Genomic DNA, 19,674 nt, shown 5'->3' with positions numbered 1-19,674 from the left:
AAAAATAATTTTTCTTTCAATCATTTGTCATTCAGTTGCTAAGTTGTATCTGCCTCTTTGCGACTGCATGGACTGCAGTGCATCAGCCTTCCTTGTCCATCACCAACTCCTGGAGTTTGCTCAAGCTCATGTCCATTGCGGAGAAGGCAATGGCACCCCACTCCAGCACTCTCGCCTGAAAAATCCCATGGATGGAGGAGCCTGGTAGGCTGCAGTCCATGGGGTCGCTAAGAGTTGGACACGACTGAGCGACTTCAATTTTACTTTTCACTTTCATGCACTGGAGAAGGAAATGGCAAGCCACTCCAGTGTTCTTGCCTGGAGAATCCCAGGGACGGGGGAGCCTGGTGGGCTGCTGTCCATGGGATCACACAGAGTCGGACATGACAGAAGTGACTTAGCAGCAGCAGCAGCAGCAGCATGTCCACTGAGTTGGTGATGCCATCCGACCATCTCATCCTCTGATGCCCCCTTTTCCTCCTGCATGAATGGGCTAAATTAAGGTCATTTCAAAATATGAAAACTTACCCCCTAAGTATCCTGTATTAAAAAAATTTTCCAAGAGGTAACTAACAACACACAACAAAGAAATGCACACAAATGGAATATTACAAAGATGACAGAAGCTGAGCAGGACCTGCAAAAGTGAAAAATGTTCAACAGAAACAGAAAAACACTATGGATTTGGATTTTCAGTTAGAGACAAAGGATTATTTTTCCTTTTTCATACATCCAACCACTCAGTTCTACAGATAATAATATTTAAATATCCATAATATAGTAAAATGACTTCTATTAATTTTTTAGAAGTAACCTATTAGAAAAAACAGAGATTTAATTCTAGATGTGAAAAGAATATAAATGTTATAAACTTGACCAAGTAAAAATAACAGTTTCACTAACAAAACCTGGAAGATGGAGAAGTGAAAAGAAGTAAAAGGAAGTGCACCATATGCCTATCTCGTATTGCTTTTTATTAAGGGGAGTAAACAGAGTTATCGAGAACTATCTACATCGATAAATCAGGACAAGGTTATTATAATGTAATCTTTTAAATTACAATGAAATCTGGTAGGATGAAAATTAAGCTGTAAAAAGGGTTTACTCTAGGGAGCAGGAAAGGGAAGGATGGGTGGGCAGAAAGAAAAACTTTCACCTTTTAAGACCATTTTGTTCAAGTGTCATGTTTTATGTAGATTTCAATTTACATTAATTTTAAATGGCACTGCCTGGAGGAGGAAGGCAGAGGAGAACAAGATAAAAGATAAGAAAGGAGGTGGTGTCAGAATAGCATGGTGTCAATAACTCAGCCCAAGCAACAGGGACTCCAGACCTACATGTGAGTCTAGCTGAGCAGGTCGGGTGATCCTGCAGAAACACTCACTGTTTATCACTCCAGGTAAGGCTCCTGGGTTCCCCTCGCCCGAGTGTAAAGAAAGAGAGAGCAGACACTGCTTGCTAAGATGGAATCAAGGGCCACAGGAGAACAGTGCCTAGTACTGCTGTTGTTTGTTGTTTAGTCACTATGTCATGTCTGACTCTACGCGACCCGCGAGGCTCCTCTCTCCATGGGATTTCTCAGGCACGATACTGGGGTGGGTTGCCAATATTTCCTTCTCCAGTGGATCCTCCCGATCCAAGGAATCAAACCCAAGTCTCCTGCTTGGCAGGTGGATTCTTTACTACTGAGACACCTGGGGAGCCCAAGTACCGCTGTACTTGTACCTAAAGGCTATACTCATTATTCGATGATTTAAGGGTCTGCTGCTGCTGCTAAGTCACTTCAGTCATGTCCGACTCTGTGTGACCCCATAGACGGCAGCCCACCAGGCTTCCCGGCCCCTGGGATTCTCCAGGCAAGAACACTGGAGTGGGCTGCCATTTCCTTCTCCAATGCATGAAAGTGAAAAGTGAAAGTGAAGTCGCTCAGTCGTATCTGACTCTCAGCGACCCCATGGACTGCAGCCTACCAGGCTCCTCCATCCATGGGATTTTCCAGGCAAGGGTACTGGAGTGGGGTGCCATTGCCTTCTCTGGATTTAAGGGTCTACAACCTACAATTTTCTTTCAACTGCCAAGATCATCATCTGAGGGGGAAAAAAAGATTAAGATTATCAGAAATTAAATATAGCTGTCTACATTAAAATGCAGTACTCAAAACTAGTTCAGGTGGTGCATGAACTTTTTGGTGCATAATCTAGCATGCTCCAAGATTCATTCAGGTCGTTTCTTTCAAAGGAAATTTTAAAAAGCAATAAAGAGGTTTTGACTTTTATTAACTTTTCATGAAACTAATCTAGATAAATTTCAAGTGATAAAGAAATTAAATGCTTTATTCAGGCATACTTCAAGATAAACACACTCTGATTCTTATTCCTGATAAATTCTAACCATATAACTCTGTCATGCTGAAACACAGATGGTATCTTAAGCAAGATACCAAATTACTTGGTACTTCATGTATTAAACTACACAGTCATGTAACCTGAATTTATTAGGTATACAGTCAGTGCCTTTTTATGCAGAAGCAAAGTTGTAAATTCTTTTTCTACTTTCAGAATCATAACAATTCACCCTCACTTGTTCCATGTAATCTACTTTTTTTTTAAGCCTTTATTTATTTATTTTTTAATTAATTTATTTTTTTAATTTTTTTTTATTCATGTAATCTTCTAAGGCCACAGAGTCTCTGCCTTCTATCAAATATTTTATTTCCAATAAAGGAGCAATGTGACTAGGAAATAAGAGAGGAACATATAATCTACTAAGGAAAAATTAAGTGTATGAATAGACCCACTGTACAGATGAATTTGCCTGCAACATAAAAACAAAAACACCAAATATTACCTGATAATTCCAAAATACTTGGAATTGTGGAATGGTTCTCTTAAAGGACACTGCTAAGAAAAATATTTCTTGACTCTCTAATCATTAATAGGAATACAAAATAAATTTAAATGTTAAAGAAAATGAGTGTGAATTCAGTTGGAAATTAATTACTATTCTATGATTACCAGAGTATCAAATGATTTTTCACTTTTGAATCACTCAGATCTAAGCAAAAGATTAAATTTTGCCTTTGGCTAAATTCACAGCTCCAGGTAAATGGAAAGAACATTTAAAGTGCTGGTGAATTATGTCTGAACCAATGAGAGAGCTCAAGAACAGGTTCAATATTGACTGTATTCATAAGGCCAGAGGAAAAAGAGAAAAATGAAGAAAATGCAGAGACATTATTTTGCCGACTAAGGTCCGTCTCGTCAAGGCTATGGTTTTTCCAGTGGTCATGTATGGATGTGAGAGTTGGACTGTGAAGAAGGCTGAGCGCCAAAGAATTGATGCTTTTGAACTGTGGTGTTGGAGAAGACTCTTGAGAGTCCCTTGGACTGCAAGGAGATCCAACCAGTCCATTCTGAAGGAGATCAGCCCTGGGATTTCTTTGGAAGGAATGATGCTAAAGCTGAAACTCCAATACTTTGTGCACCTCATGTGAAGAGTTGACTCATTGGAAAAGACTCTGATGCTGGGAGGGATTGGGGGCAGGAGGAGAGGGGGAAGACCGAGGATGAGATGGCTCGATGGCATCACTGACTCGATGAACGTGAGTCTGAGTGAACTCCGGGAGTTGGTGATGGACAGGGAGGCCTGGCGTGCTGCGATTCATGGAGTCGCAAAGAGTCGGACACGACTGAGCGACTGAACTGAACTGAACTGAAGAAAATGCATAGAATAAGAAAGGCCCATCTAATTAATAAACACAAAATTAAAAGGAAATTATTAATAGAATAAAATTCCTTTCATTTTTGTGGACTCAATCTCTCCTAGATATCAATTAACTCTATAGCTATATCCTAAATCGTATGATCTACAAGAAATGAAGAAGCTTAGGTTCTCCCAATTAGGAGCAAATGGGTGACCTAAGAGGTGAAGATTCGAGAAGGGGACTGGGTTAGGCAGGACAAGGAAACACCGCTATGTGTGGAAGAGAAGAATCGTTGCTGGAGGGCCTGTCATCACCACCAAGCAATTCATTGTCACTAAATTGCCAAGTTAAAAACACAATTCTAATGAATTTCCAGGAAACCTAAGGTAAAAATCCCACTACAATGAATTCCTTAGGACATTTCAGTGTGTCTGTGCATCTATTTTTATCTAATTTCAGAATATGTCAACCTTTTCCTATTACTGCATGCATGACTCATACATGTAAACACAGCATGACTCTTGCATTCTGTACATCTAAAATAAAACGATGATCAACTTATATCATCATTACAGATTTTTCAATTTCAAAACTTTTCACCAGGTGAGATAACTGTAGTCACACCTCCTCCACACATCACTATATACCTAAAAGTGAAAAAGTGCTTAGAGGCTACCTCATGCCTGAAAAAAAACCCAAATAAGGGTTTCTTTCAAAAACATTTTTTATAGCTAACTCTCATCAAGATACTTCCTTTAACAAAGCTAAAGTAAACATTGCAATTGATGGAAAAAATAAAGTATCAACATGTCATCTCAGTTTCTTGCCACCAGATGTCCACATTCACTCTTTCCTATTATAAAAGAACAGTGGAACTTTTCAAAGTCAATCTCTTCTATAATCCCTACAAAGCAGTATTAGGATGGTCTCTCTTCTTTTCAATCTCTCACTCTTTCCCACTGATTTTCAAACACTCAGGTTTCTCCCTCTCAATTCCACATCTTTCCTCTTTATAAAATTTCCTCATCCTGTACTGACTCAGACGGTAAAGCATCTGCCTACAATGCGGGAGACCCGGGTTCGATCCCTGGGTTGGGAAAATCCTCTGGAGAAGGAAATACCAACCCACTCCAGTTCTACTGCCTGGAATATCCCACGGACGGAGGATCCTGGTAGGCTACAGTCCATGGGGTCACAGAGTCGGACATGACTGAGCGACTTCACTTTCACTTTCATACTTACACTTCAAAATCTGCCCCCAACAAGGTCAACTCTGATTTCTTTGTTGCTATAAATACAATAGATAATTTCAGTCCTCATTTTGCCTGACATCTCTGCAACAAAGACCTTCATCACAATACCCATAATCTCATATCCACAACCCTGCATCCTCTCGTTTAGCTAAACCCTCCTGCACCTCCCTCAGAGCCTCCTTAGTCTTGGCTCCTAAGGACAGTCAGATCCCTATGCTTCCACAATATGCTCAACTTCCTTCTCTCTAAAGCCCCATCTTACTTGTGCCTACCTCAATCCAAGTCCATCTTGAAGACCAAGGATTATACTGATTATATTTTATGTGATTCATCACTATACAACCAATTCCAAAACAAAGCACCTGGCATATAATAAGCATTCAATAGATTTATAGCTGCCTGAATTATTTTAAGCCAACCAGAAATAAACTTAGAATACGAAATTCTAACAGACATATCATCACGAAATGAAGCAAATGGCTGTTATGCTTCTTCAGGAGCCAGAAGGCCCTGCTAGAAATGGTTCACGTATATTCACATACTAGAGCTAATACTTTATTCATCCAACCTAATAAATATAAATGACATAATCAAGTTTTTAATAGTAACAGTTAATCACTGTCAAAATGGATAAAATCCAAATATCACTGGTACTACTCAACTATGTGTTTCGTAATCAAAGAAAAAGTATGTTGCTTCAAAATGCATAATCCCAGAGAAACAAAAACCATAAAAAATATCATCTCTAGGGGGAAATATCCAGTTACTCCATACCCAGTAGAGACCTATGTGTGAGTATATTAAAAAAAAAAAAAAAAATTAATCCAAAGCTGTACTCTATCACAATCCTTTCATCTTTTCAGTTACAAGGAATCAACACCTAGAACATCAGGGCACCCTGCTCACTGACAGCTGGACTCTCCATACATGAGAGACTAACAGGCTACATTCTAAGGTTAGTATGAAGTTAATTTGAAACTGGGCTTGCCTGGAAACCTCGCTATTTTCCTTAGACTGTATGTTTATTTTCGATGGTTTCAGAGGAATGACAGAAATTACACATGAGGATTAGAGCTCACCCCTACCCCTGCGAGGTACTGTCACAGCTAATGCAAAAGCTTCATTTTAAACAGATCAAAATCCATTTAAAAAGTGAGCACTCAGAGCAGAAGATACAGCAGCTATTTTCAGACAGCACATTTCACGAACAAACAGAAGATGTAATACATTAACAAACAGGAGATATAAAACGTTAATTACATAATCACTTAAATATTACAAAGACAACAATTACATAAGCAATCACATTGCTTTTAAATTTTCCAAAAGAATTCTTATCATGATGAGCCAACAGTTGAACCATCTGGATCTGAAAAACAAACTGTGACAACACTCTCAATATTTATAAGCTGGGCAAAGTTAAGGAGGAAGAACTCCCAAGAGGTGCAATGAAGACAGGAACAGATGAATTTATTCTCTACTACTGCATAAAAATGAAATCAGTAAGACTGGAAAAAATATGAAAAGAAGAGTTACAATGATGTCACAGGAAACAGGATTAAAAAATATCTGATCTTTCAAACCTTAAGAATTGTTATTTTACTGTGCAAGTGAAAAGTGAAAGAGAAGTCGCTCAGTCGTGTCTGACTCTTTTCGACCCCATGAACTGTAGCCTACCAGGCTCCTCTGTCCATGGGATTTTCCAGGCAAGAGTACCGGAGTGGGTTACCATTTCCTTCTCCAGGAGATCTTCCCGACCCAGGGACTGAACCCAGGTCTCCCGCATTGTAGGCAGATGCTTTACCATCTCCGCCACCAAGGAAGTCCTATTTTACTGTACTGTCCATTTATAAACAAGAAAGCTAAACTAGGATACAGCACTTAGTAATTTTCAATGTTTATTAACACTGTATATTACACAACTCCTATATTAAAACTGATGGCAGGGTCAGCTTTAAAAATTTGATGTTAGCTTACCTTATGCAACTGTAATGTTTAAAAGTACTGGCAGCTTTCTGACATTCCAGGCACAGCTGAATAGCTCCTGGATAGTCTTCCTCCTGGAGAGAGCAACAACAGAAGTTATTAGGACGGAAACATTTTTCTTAAAAGACTCTGAAAAGGGGCTTCCCTGGTGGTCCAGTGGTTAAGACTCCGCCTTGCAATGCAGGGGACCCGGGTTACATCCTTGGTCCGGGAAGATCCACATATGCTGGGCAACTAAGCCCAAGCACCGCAGCTACTGAACCTGTTCTCTAGGGGCCCTGAGCCACAACTACTGACCCACAGTACTAAAGCCAGCGCCTAGAACCTGTGCTCCACCGTGAGAAGCCTGTGTGCCCCAACTAGAAAGTAGCCCCACCTGTCACAACTAGAGAAAGCCCACGCACAACAAAGAAGACCCAGTGCAGGCAAAAACAACAATCATTCTTAAAAGCCTCTGAAAAGGATAAACCTGTGTTCACACTCTATCTAAAAGTTACTCTACCAGAAAGCTTTAATTCTTCTCAAAGATTATAATACCAACAACAGATAAATAGTAAAATATAGCAGAGCAACCAGCTCTAGACCTAAAATGTATCATGGAAAAAAATATGTTATGCCCATAAATACACAGTAATAGCCCTCTGAGACCATGACACGAGGGTAAAGCCTACACAGAAGTATGAACTGCTTCAGAGAGGAGTTCTTTAACTGTTAACATATCTTCTTTCAGTCGTGTTTATATAAAAAATGTTCCAATTTTATTCTACTTGCAATCAACATTCAACAGTTTTACTATCAATGAATCCATAAATATTCTTAAATACATTTGGAAAATAAAGTGAAATATTCATTAATGGCCTCAGGATATTTTTAACACCTGAACAGAGTAATTTACTGCCAAATTAATTTTTCATATGGATTTCTTAAACCATAGTAGTTTAGAAGTAATACAGTGATTAAACAGAAAACCATTAAAAAATGTTCCGTAAGTTCATATCTAAATTCAACAAAGGCAATTCAAACCATAGGGGATGCTGAGATCATGACAAAGTACCTACCTAAAGGTGCTTGAGAATTATGGGGAAACACGTGTAACACAGTAGGCCTTGGTGAACCTTGTAACAGAAGTATATAAAAATGCTGAGAAAGCCACTGACGAGAAAACAGACGGCTCACTCAGAAAGTCAGTATATATATGAGGGCTTCCCTAGTGGTCCAGTGGATAGGAGTCTGCCTGCCAATGCAGGGGACACAGGCTCAGTCCCTGGTCTGGGACGGGCAGGGCAGCAAAGCCTGCGCGCTTGCATGCCGCAACCACCAAAGCCCATGCATCTAGAGACTGTGCCCTGCAACAAGAGAAGTGACCACAACGAAGAGGAGCTCCCCTCTGCCGTAACTAGGGAAAGCCCTTGCGCGGCAACGAAGACCCAGCACAGCCAACAATTTTTAAAATTAGTAATTAAAAATATATATGTACATATATGAGACACCAAAATAACTAATACATGCCTTCTTCCTCAAATTACTACTTTATGTTACATGCAAAAGGTAATTTCATTGCTATTTGGGCCCAGATATAATGGAAACATACTGAAATTAACATTCCTACATTACTACACACTGAACATTCCCCCCAGTAAATTTTTCTGAATGAAGTCCATCATAACAATAGAAAAAGACACACAAGAGTAGAAACAGTAAGGTCCTTTACTGTCTAAAAGTGCTCTTTACACCATACACCAATTTGAGAAAAATGCACACCTGAGTTTTTTTCACAATAATTCTCTAATATTATGAGGAGCACCAAACTTCCAAGCCTTGTAAACTTACCTCCAGCATTTCACTTAAGCGGACATCTGTTCTTTGCTGAAAAATAACAGAAATGCAAAGGTAAAACCTGTTTCAACCATAAAATTAAGTTTTAATTTTTAAAAAGGAACTGGTATATACCAATGTTTTTATCGTTCTCAGAGATTTCAGAAGTCCAATCAGCAACTGACGTTTCCTCTGATTTGCAAGGAGGCCTAAACTAGCTTGAGTAAAACCTTCCTTTGCAATATTCAAGTGTCTGTAAAAGTGAGCAATAAATAGTTCAGTTTTTCTAGAATAAGAACACTATACACACAGAACAATTAGGCAGTTAATGAGACAGTATCCTGGACTGCTCTTAAAAATGGGGATTGTTAGTCCTCTGACCGATTGAACAGATTGACGGATCTGTTCAATAGCTCAAAATAAACCAGCATTACCAGAGTGGTAGGTGGTCTGCTACCAAACTTCAAACTGTTACTAGTTCATCACAAGAAAAGTACAGAAATTGAGAGCAAGCATTTAGAAACATGTAGAGCAAAAGTTGATGAAACAATTTTATGCTTGATGACTCTAACCAAAAAAATTTTAAACACACAGAGCAAAAGTTGACATGGTAATTTTATGCTTAATGAATCTGATAATAGAAAAAATGAAACTGTATTTTATATGTGTTTGTCTTTTCTTTTAATTTATTCTAGCAATTTGTTTTTATTGCATTTTATAAAAACAACAATCTGTAACATGTTGGAAATTAAAGAAAAAAAAAAAAGGCTGGTCCTTCACCAAAGACAGTTTTAGAAGCACTGATTTAAGCAATACAAAAACACTAATATTTGGGGACTTTCCTGGCAGTCCAGTGGTTAAAGACTTCACCTTCCAAAGCAGGGGGTGTAGGTTTGATCCCTGGTCGGGGAACTAAAATCTCATAAGGTCAGGGAACTAAAATCTCATATACCTCAGGGCCAAAAAACCAGAACATAAACAACAGAAGCAACATTGTAACAAATTTGATAAAGACTTAAAATGGCCCACATTTAAAAAAAAAAAAAAAAACTAATATTTTTAATCCCTAACTAGATTTTAAAACATTTCCCACACACCTTCTTAGGGCAGTTTATAGATCATTATGTAGGTTCAGTTAATGAATGGCATTCTAGAAACCACAATCAGAATTTAAAAACTCAATTTTCCAAGACAGTTTCTCTTAAATATTATTTAGCTTAAAGAACAAAGCATCATCAAACACAATACCTCCTCCCATTGGTGCAGATAACAGCGGCTAACTGAAGACCTGTTTGTAATGAAGTAACTCTTTCAAGTTCCTATGGAAAGATGAGGTGTAGGTTACTGTGCGAGGCATTTTATTTTTCTTTCTTATTGATATGGTTCTCTAACAAAAACTTCAGTGGGTTTCAAAAGAAGCCTGCTTGATAAGCAAAGTAACAACAAAGATACCTGAACTTGTACACTGCTGGTATATTTTTCATAAAAATCATTTTAGATAACTACTTTGAATTGATTTTCATCATGGCATGTCACAAAATATTCAGGCAGGATTGCTTGTAAGGAAATCTAGACCCATCCTCTTTTAGATGGGCGTAAATAAATACTAATGATATATTCATTTAAATGTTTCTATCCAAGAGAACTTCATAAGATAATGACAAATACGACAAACGTGACTTGTTTGCTAAGATGCTTTTACAGTGAATGGCTTCGTTTGAACACAGTTAGATATTTCAGTGCATTCTGAAGTCTCCGCTTTTCTGATGAAAAGGCAGATTCAAAGAGACAGTTCCAATTTTATCATATTTTAAAGGCAGACTGACCCATCACTGTTGATGATCTGAGTTACAAAACACACAGAAGCAATTTTCATTGGCTGTTCTCAAGTTAGGAAAACCAAACAGACCAGAGTCAGATATAAAAACTCTTTCACTTCTCATAGTTTGGTGAATTCCCCACATGCGAGAAAAAAAAACATATACAAATACAACCCAAATATAGTTAACATGTTGCTATAAACTACAGACAAAAGAATAAATATTTCAAATTCCAGGCATAAGTCACTCAAACATTTTTAATATTTTACTTTAAAAATAACAAATATTATCCTACCTTGACATAAGCAGGCTGTTTTTCAAGGATTAAATCTGCTACTTTTTTAGAGACCTAGAAGAACATGCAATCAAACAAAGGAAATAAAAGAAAAAGCCTCATGCTTCCTATTACATTTGACATTTAAAGTTTTAGCAAGAACATTCAACAGGGCTTCTCAATCACTCCTACAGCAGATTCTGGCATGCTATGGCCACACACGTCTCTGGCCATGAGTTTAGTAAAAGAGGTATAGCACGTAGCACAATACTCGGTCCTTAATAGAAACACAGTAAACGGTCATTATTACTGTTAATAACATGAGTATCATTATTTGATTTCACTAACGTGCAAAAGTCTATCCATCTTTAAGGGTACCAGATTTGCTTTCAAAAGACAGACTTCTTAAGATAAAAAAAGGTTTAATCTATTCAATTTATGGAAATACTATCTGGGAAACAGAAAATATCCTTGTCCCCTTTAAACTGTTTGCGGTGCATAAGAAGACACACAGCAATTTGGTCCGCTACTTCTGAAAAACTGAAAATGTGCTTTTTGGAGTGCTATGAAGGTACCGAAGGTTTCTTGGTCAGTTTCATGAATAACAATAGTGTATGCAATGTAGAACTCTAATGATCTGGAACACAAGTTTCTTCACTGCACTGCAGGGGTCCCACGACCAGCAATGACCGTTACCACGCGGAGGGGCACAGAAGGCAGTCAGTGACCATCTGCTCAAGAAACACACGCATTCAACTGCTACATTCATTCCTTCAGGTTTCCTTAATCTGCTCTGGATTTGTGCACATCTGTTTAGACAGGAACTTGTAGAGATGCACACAGACAGAAACCCACTTAATCTTACCCAATCATTTTCTGAGTCATTCGTTCACGAATCTGTGTGCATTCATTGCTTTTTTTGTTACAGGTTTTTCCATTTTTCTTGTTTTAAATAGACCATGTGGCTATTGTCAGCTTCCACGGCACCAGGCAGTGTGCTGAGTGCTTTTCTTGCATTACCTCAATTAGTAATTAGGACAATCTACTGAAATGGGTGACACGTTTCCTTATTTTCCAGGGGGTGTAATCTTAGACACAGTAATAATTCACCCGCAGTAAGCTGCAAGGTCACGGTTCAAGGCCAGGTTGATCAAATTCCAAAGGCCACTGTGCTACATGGCCCTTGTGGTGGGATTCATTCCCAAAAGAATACTACCACATGAGTTACAAAGAGGGGAGGAGTACACATTAAAACACGCTGAGACCAAAAGGCAAAAGGTGCCACCATCCACTGAACTCAAAGTCTCCAGAACAGCAACATGCTTTTACTACACAACCCTCTGCTGCTGAGGGCCCTTCCCCACGCTACTGCTACCAGCCTCTAGGAGATCCCAGCACCCACTGAGGCCTCTGGATATAACACAAAAGATACGGAAGTATATCTTCCTTTATTAGTCTCATGTATTATTAGAGATCATATCTTATGTTAAAATGGCTGAACATATTATTACTGCTTTTAGTATTAAAAAATTAACAAGACTACTTACTACCATTATTTAATCTCCTACAGTACAGTCTGGGTTTTATAAAAGGAATTCAGCCTAATGCAAAGAAAACAGAAAATCACAGAATTTTACATCATTAGGTAAAATGCAGGTCTAGCCCACTACTTCACAAATGACACAAGAGATTTAGCAAGGCAAAGTGACTTGCCCAATGTCACACGATTAATAGTGAAAGCAGTTCAGACTTTCTGAATCTTAACCCTGTATTCTCTTTGGACCTTTCGTCTAGAAGAGGGAACCTCTACTCTGATATAAGAACATTCTATCTATCATAAAACTGTGGGTTAAAAAAAAAAAAAAAACTATGGATAGGAAAGTCACACACCATGTGACAAGGAGCAATCTAAGTGGGTACTTAGTAATTTGAAAAAAATAAACTGAAAATTCTTTCATCATGTTCAGTATTCCAGAGAAAGAACACCAAGTTCTAGAAGCAAATCTATCAAAGTAATATGAAGGGAACTGAATAGCAAATTTGAATACATATAAATGTATCATTTGAGTCAAAGTCATGTCAAATAATAAGATTTGTTTAAAACGTTAGTGTATTAGTGAAACCATAAAACCTGTAAACATTACACCTCCCTGTTGTTTTTCCTTTACAGTTTTGTCAGAAATGTGTTTTTTACTTACTGCAGCTTGCTGTTGTTTCAGTTTGTCTCTGTACTCCTCTAATTCTTGCAAATTGAGAACAGGAGGGAGCTTCTAAAAGGAAAAATCCATAAATAAAGAGTGAAAAAAAATCAATTGTTTACTTTCACTTCCCTGCACACCAAAGTGAGGAATTACAATCTGCACATACAAAACAGTGTCACACCCCACTCCTCCCATCCTCCTAACCTCTGCACTAGACCGCAGACACCAGCCTGTATCTGTGGTAGTAACCCTTTGGGGTTCAAGTTCCACCCTCCCTCTGCTATCTCCACTGCCACCATCTCCAACCTCCTGTAAATCCCACTCTTGTGGGGACTCCTGGCCCCTAAGCTGGGAAACTCTGCTTCCAATGCCTGTAACAGGAGAATGTGAGAAAGTTCCTAACCCTAATTCCCCACTCTACCAGGCACTAGTGTCTCCCTATTCATCCACGAGAGAACTCAAAACCTACTTCCCCTCTGAAATACTATGAATGGAAATTAACCCCTACATGTGTAGTGTGATCGTGATGGTTATTTGAAGACACAGATTATAGATACTCCGGAGAATGGTGTGAAAGTGAAAGTGTAATTGCTCAGCTGTGTCTGACTCTTTGCAGCTCCATGGACTGCAGCCCGCCAGGCTCCTCCGTCCATGGGATTCTCCAGGCCAGAATACTAGAGTGGGTTGCCATTCCCTTCTCCAAGGGATCTTTCTGACCCAATGATCGAACCCAGGTCTCTCGCATTCCAGGCAGATTCTTTACCATCTGAGCCACCAGGGAACCCAGAGGACAGTGTGGGAACCAACAAAAATGCATGCCATGGTGAAGATGGGAAAATACCAGGTTAGACCTCCAGTCTCAGTCAACTGGTGATGAAACTTCCAAATAAGCTGGGTGCTAACTCTAGGTACTACATATGAAGCATGCATGCATACAGCATTTGGTTTCACCTAAAACCCAAATTTTACTATGCTTTTTTAAAATTCTTATAAATTTAAAATGCCAAAGTTATAAACATTATGGCACAGGGGTATTTATCACAACTGAATAATGATGTAAATATACTTTCATGATTAAAAGTCTCAGGGCTTTCCTAAACATATTTAGCCAATGTAATATAAGATAGAGGCAGTACACTAACATAATTGTGTGCCGAGAGTTAAAAACGAAAAATACAAAAATGTTTCTTGGACCAATATCCTATAGCTGCACTTAACCTTACATTAAAAAAAATAACCTCATCTTTAAACAATGCTGAAAGTTCATTTAATCACAATGTGGTTATCACAGATCGGTCCTAGTATCAAAAATAAATACAATGATCCTAAAAACCATTCATATTTCACTCACAAATTTAAATTACTGAAAAAAATTGGCTTTAGATAGGTTTTAATGAATTTTTTTTACCTCCAGTTCATATTTAACAATATCAAATGAATCTGTAGAAAAATACACTTGTTCAATGCTATTAATTAGTTCTTGTTCAGCTTGAGGGTCACTAGGTTGTTCTCGAAGTTCTCGGAATTCCTCCTTCAAGGGAAAACAAAACAAAAAAATTATAGCACTTGTAGTTACTATAATTCTATCTGCACAGAAATAAATAATCATCTGTCTTGAGCCTGACAAATCTCCTGGGAAACACTGACCAAGGAGACAAACTGACAGGAAACAAGAAGAAAGTTTGTGCAAAGTTAGGAAAAAGTCAAACACTAAGAACCACCCATCTACTGGAGAAAAATACTAGCCAGCTTGAAGATTCGGATTTTATTTTCAATTTCTGGTGTATCAACTAGTAGTTGAGAAAATTCAGATGTAAACAAAAAGAAAAAAAGGTGACTACCTAATATCTATCATATATATACACAGTTTCTTCATCTCAAGTGTGTTAGTCGCTCAGTTGTGTCCGACTCTTTGCAACCCCATGGACTGTAGAGGTCCATGGGGCTCCCCATGAAGCCCCACCTGGCTCCTCTGTCCATGGAATTCTCCAGGCAAGAATGCTGGAGTGGGTAGCCATTCCCCTTTCCAGGGGATCTTCCCGACCCAGGGACTGAACTCAGGTCTCTCGCACTGCAGGCAGATTCTTTACTATCTGAGCCTCCAGGGAAGCCCTCTCACAACAGATAACCAGATAACATTTCAATGGCTTTCAGGTCACAATTGATTGTACTGGAACGCTGAACAGATTTTCTGCTGAAAATCTCACTGCTTGGCTAAGAAAAACTTGTTCCACAAAAGGTTCACAAGGGACTCCCCTAGTGGTCCAGAGGTTAACAATCTGCCTTTCAAGGCAGAGGACTCAGGTTCAACCCCTGGATGGAGAACTAAGATCCCATATACCAAGTGTGGGGCAACTGAGCCCACGAGCTGTAACTAGAGAGCCTGCAGGTCGCAATGCAAGATCCTGAGTGTCACAACTAAGACCCAATACAGTCAAAAACAAATAAATAGGTTAAAAAAAAAAAAAAGGTTCACAAGGTTACTTCTGTACTCCCATGAGGCTTCCTTCAAAGTGTACTAATACTATAATTAATGAACCGATTATGAACCTACAACTCTGACAAACTGCTTGCTTTCTAAAGATACATTATGGGGCTTCTGTGGATATGCAACCATAAAGAGCTTAACAGACAAGTCCTTATCCTATGCAAGTTCACTGCATAATTGGACAAAACTTCAGTTAACTAAGAAATTTCAATAATACAGATACCCACTCTCTGCCACACTAATTAATCAAAACATTATTACAGACATATCATTTAATCATTTGGCTTTATTCAAGTTAATCTCAAAGATTTAAGTATACAAAAAGAAATCAGTATTTAAAATCATTTTACAATCAAAATAATATTTGACAAAAACTCTTAATGAATCACTACTAATTAAATATACAAAGATTATATGGTTAATTTGAGGACCAAAGTTTCCAAGCAGAGACACTCTAGATTATTTTATCGCAGGACATAGTTTTCATTTGTAGAAAAGAAAAAAAGAAGAGCCTAGCTTATATATCTTTAAGATTTTAATTTATATCTTAAATTTACACAATTACTATAAAATTATTTCCTCTCAGTAGATCCAAGCTAAAAGAAGATATTAGAGCAATAAACCTGAAACTTAATAGTTAACTGTTTACATTAAAAATTCTGACAAATTGAAAAGAGAAGGTAAAAATCATAAAAACCAAACCTGCAGAATTAAAAGTGCATGAAAAAGAAAATGCTTCTTCAGTACCAAAACTCAACTTATAAAAATACACTAATCAAAAAACTAAAAAGGGTAAAGATACCGCCATCACTGATTTTGCTGCGATTAGATACAATGAGTGCAGTTAAGAAATCCAGCGTGGTAACAGTGGGAGCTGCATTCCGGTAGGGGGTTATCTACAGCACACTCAGATGTGCAGCACCTTGGACAACGGCACAGAAGAGTTTCAGCAGACTTGTGCTAAACCCACACTATTTGCGGAAGGGTTCCAACTAGTTAGCGTATCCACAGGCCACCTCCCTGAATACAGTGGAAATCTGAACCGACAGTGAGACATGAAATAGAAAAAGAGATCGGAATTCCTGGCACTCTCCCTCCCTAAAGGTGCACAGGCATTTGAAATAACCAGCTTCAGATACCTCAAGCTGAGGGAAGGAATAAAGCCCGAGCAAGGGTATGCCTCCCTAGTAATTCCACAGCACCACTGGCAAATAAATGTACTTGGGACTATTCACACAGCAAAAAAACTGAAGATTACAAAAGTTTCTAAGAATGAAACCGATCAGATGTGAAACAAGTTGGAAATTCAAATAGACTGCAGTGAATGAGCAGTGTCATCTCAAAATGTGTATATGGCATTAACTCCATGCTGAGGTTCTCCCTATATGTACCACCTATTGACTAATCTAAAGGGAAAGACACAGGTTTTAGCTGCAACTCAGCTATTAACCTTAGTTAATATCAACTTAGTCTCCTCATGCCTAATTTTTTTTCCACCTGTAAAGGACATACACACACACTCCAAATGACAGTGAAACAAATATCCAAAGTTATTAAGAATGTCAGAGGGAAAACATGATTTATAAGTATCTCACAAATGCTCATTTCACAAAGGTGATGTATCTGTTAAAAAAAAAAAATGCACAGTCTATGTATGTATATAATAGGTCAAATGCCATTCCTTTGTAGAACACTAAGCAATTATATCACTGAGAGCAGACAGACTCAAAATAATTTCAAAGAAGTGACACGTAACACTTAAACACTGGACTAAGTAACCTGGAAGGGAGGGAGAGAGAAAAATCAGGAAAGGCAGAAAAAGAAACACAGCACACAAAGCAGAATTCAACCAAAACAAATGCCTGGCGCCATGTCTCTGTAAAACACCCTCTCCTTTCAGGGGCTCCTGTTTGAACACGCACGTCTGAACTCAGTCAGAACACGCTCCGTGCTGCCTGGAATCACAATCATTCCCTTTAATCCCGCTGCACTGCCTGTAAGACTCAGCCACTACCCAATCACTCTCTAAACGTCTCATTGCTATCAGTGTCAGCGGCCCCATCAGATTACACACTTCTTGAGGACGGAGGCTTTTCTTTATTCTCCATCATTTGCTCCCAAGTGCCAAGGCACACTGTAGATAAAAACCATGGATCAAACTAAAACTAATTTACACAGTGAATTGTATTAAAAAAAAAAAAAAGGAATATAAGAACAAAGGGAAAGGAAGAGACTGTATCTTCTTGTTTTGATAGTTAAAATTATCCACAAACTCCTAAGGAAAGGCTTCTTTCTTCTAAATAGAAGTAACAATAAATGTAAAATGACTGTAGGGACATTTTATGCATATAAAATAGAAAAATAAAAGAAACAGCTAGACAGTATATTCTTAAAACAATCACTCCATAATTTTACCATTATGTAAACTGGTTTCCTAGGATTGGAAAGTACAAAAGTATTAATTCTTCACCTAAAACAGAACTAGTTTTGCAAGCCAATATATATGTATGCGGCAAAACTTTACAAAAACAAAATAAACAAAAGATTCCCTACAAGTTTAAAGGTATAATCAGGGGAGTAGAATAACAAACGAAACTCCTCAAGCCAAAATTAAAATATGTAATGTTCTTAAAAGTTACAAGAAGATTAGATGCCTTAACTATGGTTGGTAATAAAATATTTTAGTCTTGTGGACTGCTATTAAGAGTACAGTTTTTTAAAGAATTTTTATAGTAAAGCTTATGACACACAGCAACTAATAAACACATATTATTATTAATAATAGTGGTAGGAATGCTCTGCAAACTTTGAAAACCCAAAAATCAGCAACTACAAACCATCCATCAAACATGTCACAACTTGCCTACTAAGGGTGGGTAATCACCTACACCTCCAATAAGTATATGAATGTCACCCCAGAATTAAAGCCGGAGAAAAGCTACAATTAATGAGCTTAATTGTAAAGGACATAGAAACAAAAATACAAAGGTCAAAAAAGAACAAATCAAACCTCTCTCCCACATTATCATTAGGAGATAACCTGCCTCCTAGCAAAGCTCCGTTATCTCTTATTTCCCAGTCAAGTCACATATTCCAATTTTAGAACTTTTAAAATTAAAGTCCCACTATGTAAAAATCCTCTGTGCTAGGTCATAAAGAAACAAAGATGAGTAAAATACGGCTCTTTGCTCAAATAGCTGCTGAAGTAATAGATGAATAAATGATGACGCGAGGCAGAACAAAAAGGAAACACAAACAAGATGAAGGGCATTAAAGGATAGTGAGCTACCATCTCAAGGAAGTGGTGGCATTTACAGAACAGGAGAAAAGGTAAAATTTCAAATATTAGAGATTGGGGGAATAAGAGTAAAAAAATAAAGCGAAGCAGAAGTAAAAGCCATGGAGTGGAAAAGCATACAAGAGGTTAAGTAACAGCAGATGACTTCCCGCGGGGCAGAAAAATGTCATGAGGGAGAGACTACGTGGACACCAAAAGCCAAGAAAATGGAACAGCTGTGATGCTGTTAAAATTCAACACACTTTTATATCAACTAGGACCATATTCTTCCTTTACTAAAAATATCTTAACACATTACCACGGTGCCAGATGCTATATCCAAAAACAAGCATAAACATTCAACATTTTCTTAACATAATACACCAAGCAGGAATATTTTGGGAAAGTGGTAGATAACGAAGAAGTCATTCAGTGTTTTAGAGGCTGTCTTTTCCAGCAGTCATAGTACACCATAAGGTTGTATATAATATATACTACCTAGCCTATTCTTCTATTCTGATCAGCTCTGGGATAAAGCTACATGAATATATTAATACATATAAAAATGCATATTGCAAATGTAACTTTTTGAAAAGGAAAGAAAATCAGAATAGAAATTTAAGTCAACATCTTTGATTTTAGCCAAGCCATGTTTCCTCTCAACATTACAACAAAAGGTTATATGAGAACTGGGGATTCAAGTCTATAAAACAATTGGAGCCCTCAAGTGTAAAGGTGTTATAAAACATTTCCAATATATCTATGGTTTCCAAAGAAACCAGGCTATAACTGTACAAAACTATTTCCCACTTAAGAGTTCACCTCTTAAGGGCATGTATTCAAGTCCAGGAGGGGGA

At 37.9% G+C, this 19,674-nt stretch overlaps 1 protein-coding gene across 2 annotated transcripts in view; it reads right to left on the bottom strand.

Moving 5' to 3' along the window:
* The window catches only part of VPS50 (VPS50 subunit of EARP/GARPII complex), a 136,053-nt gene that overhangs the window by 99,029 nt on the left and 17,350 nt on the right, over nt 1-19,674 (bottom strand). Inside the window, exons 3-9 of one of the 2 annotated variants that reach the window (XM_040260292.1) lie at nt 14,461-14,583; nt 13,050-13,121; nt 10,873-10,926; nt 10,006-10,076; nt 8,893-9,010; nt 8,773-8,808; nt 6,934-7,016 (exon numbers count right to left, since the gene is read on the bottom strand). In XM_040260292.1, the coding sequence (XP_040116226.1) occupies nt 6,934-7,016; nt 8,773-8,808; nt 8,893-9,010; nt 10,006-10,076; nt 10,873-10,926; nt 13,050-13,121; nt 14,461-14,583 (557 nt within the window). The remainder of the gene's footprint in view (nt 1-6,933; nt 7,017-8,772; nt 8,809-8,892; nt 9,011-10,005; nt 10,077-10,872; nt 10,927-13,049; nt 13,122-14,460; nt 14,584-19,674) is intronic. The other variant, XM_040260293.1, reaches the window with a different exon arrangement.

The sequence above is a fragment of the Oryx dammah genome, unplaced genomic scaffold (assembly GCF_014754425.2).
Source record: "Oryx dammah isolate SB20612 unplaced genomic scaffold, SCBI_Odam_1.1 HiC_scaffold_18, whole genome shotgun sequence".
NCBI classification, from domain to species: domain Eukaryota; kingdom Metazoa; phylum Chordata; class Mammalia; order Artiodactyla; family Bovidae; genus Oryx; species Oryx dammah.
This window is presented reverse-complemented; position numbering and strand designations above follow the sequence as displayed.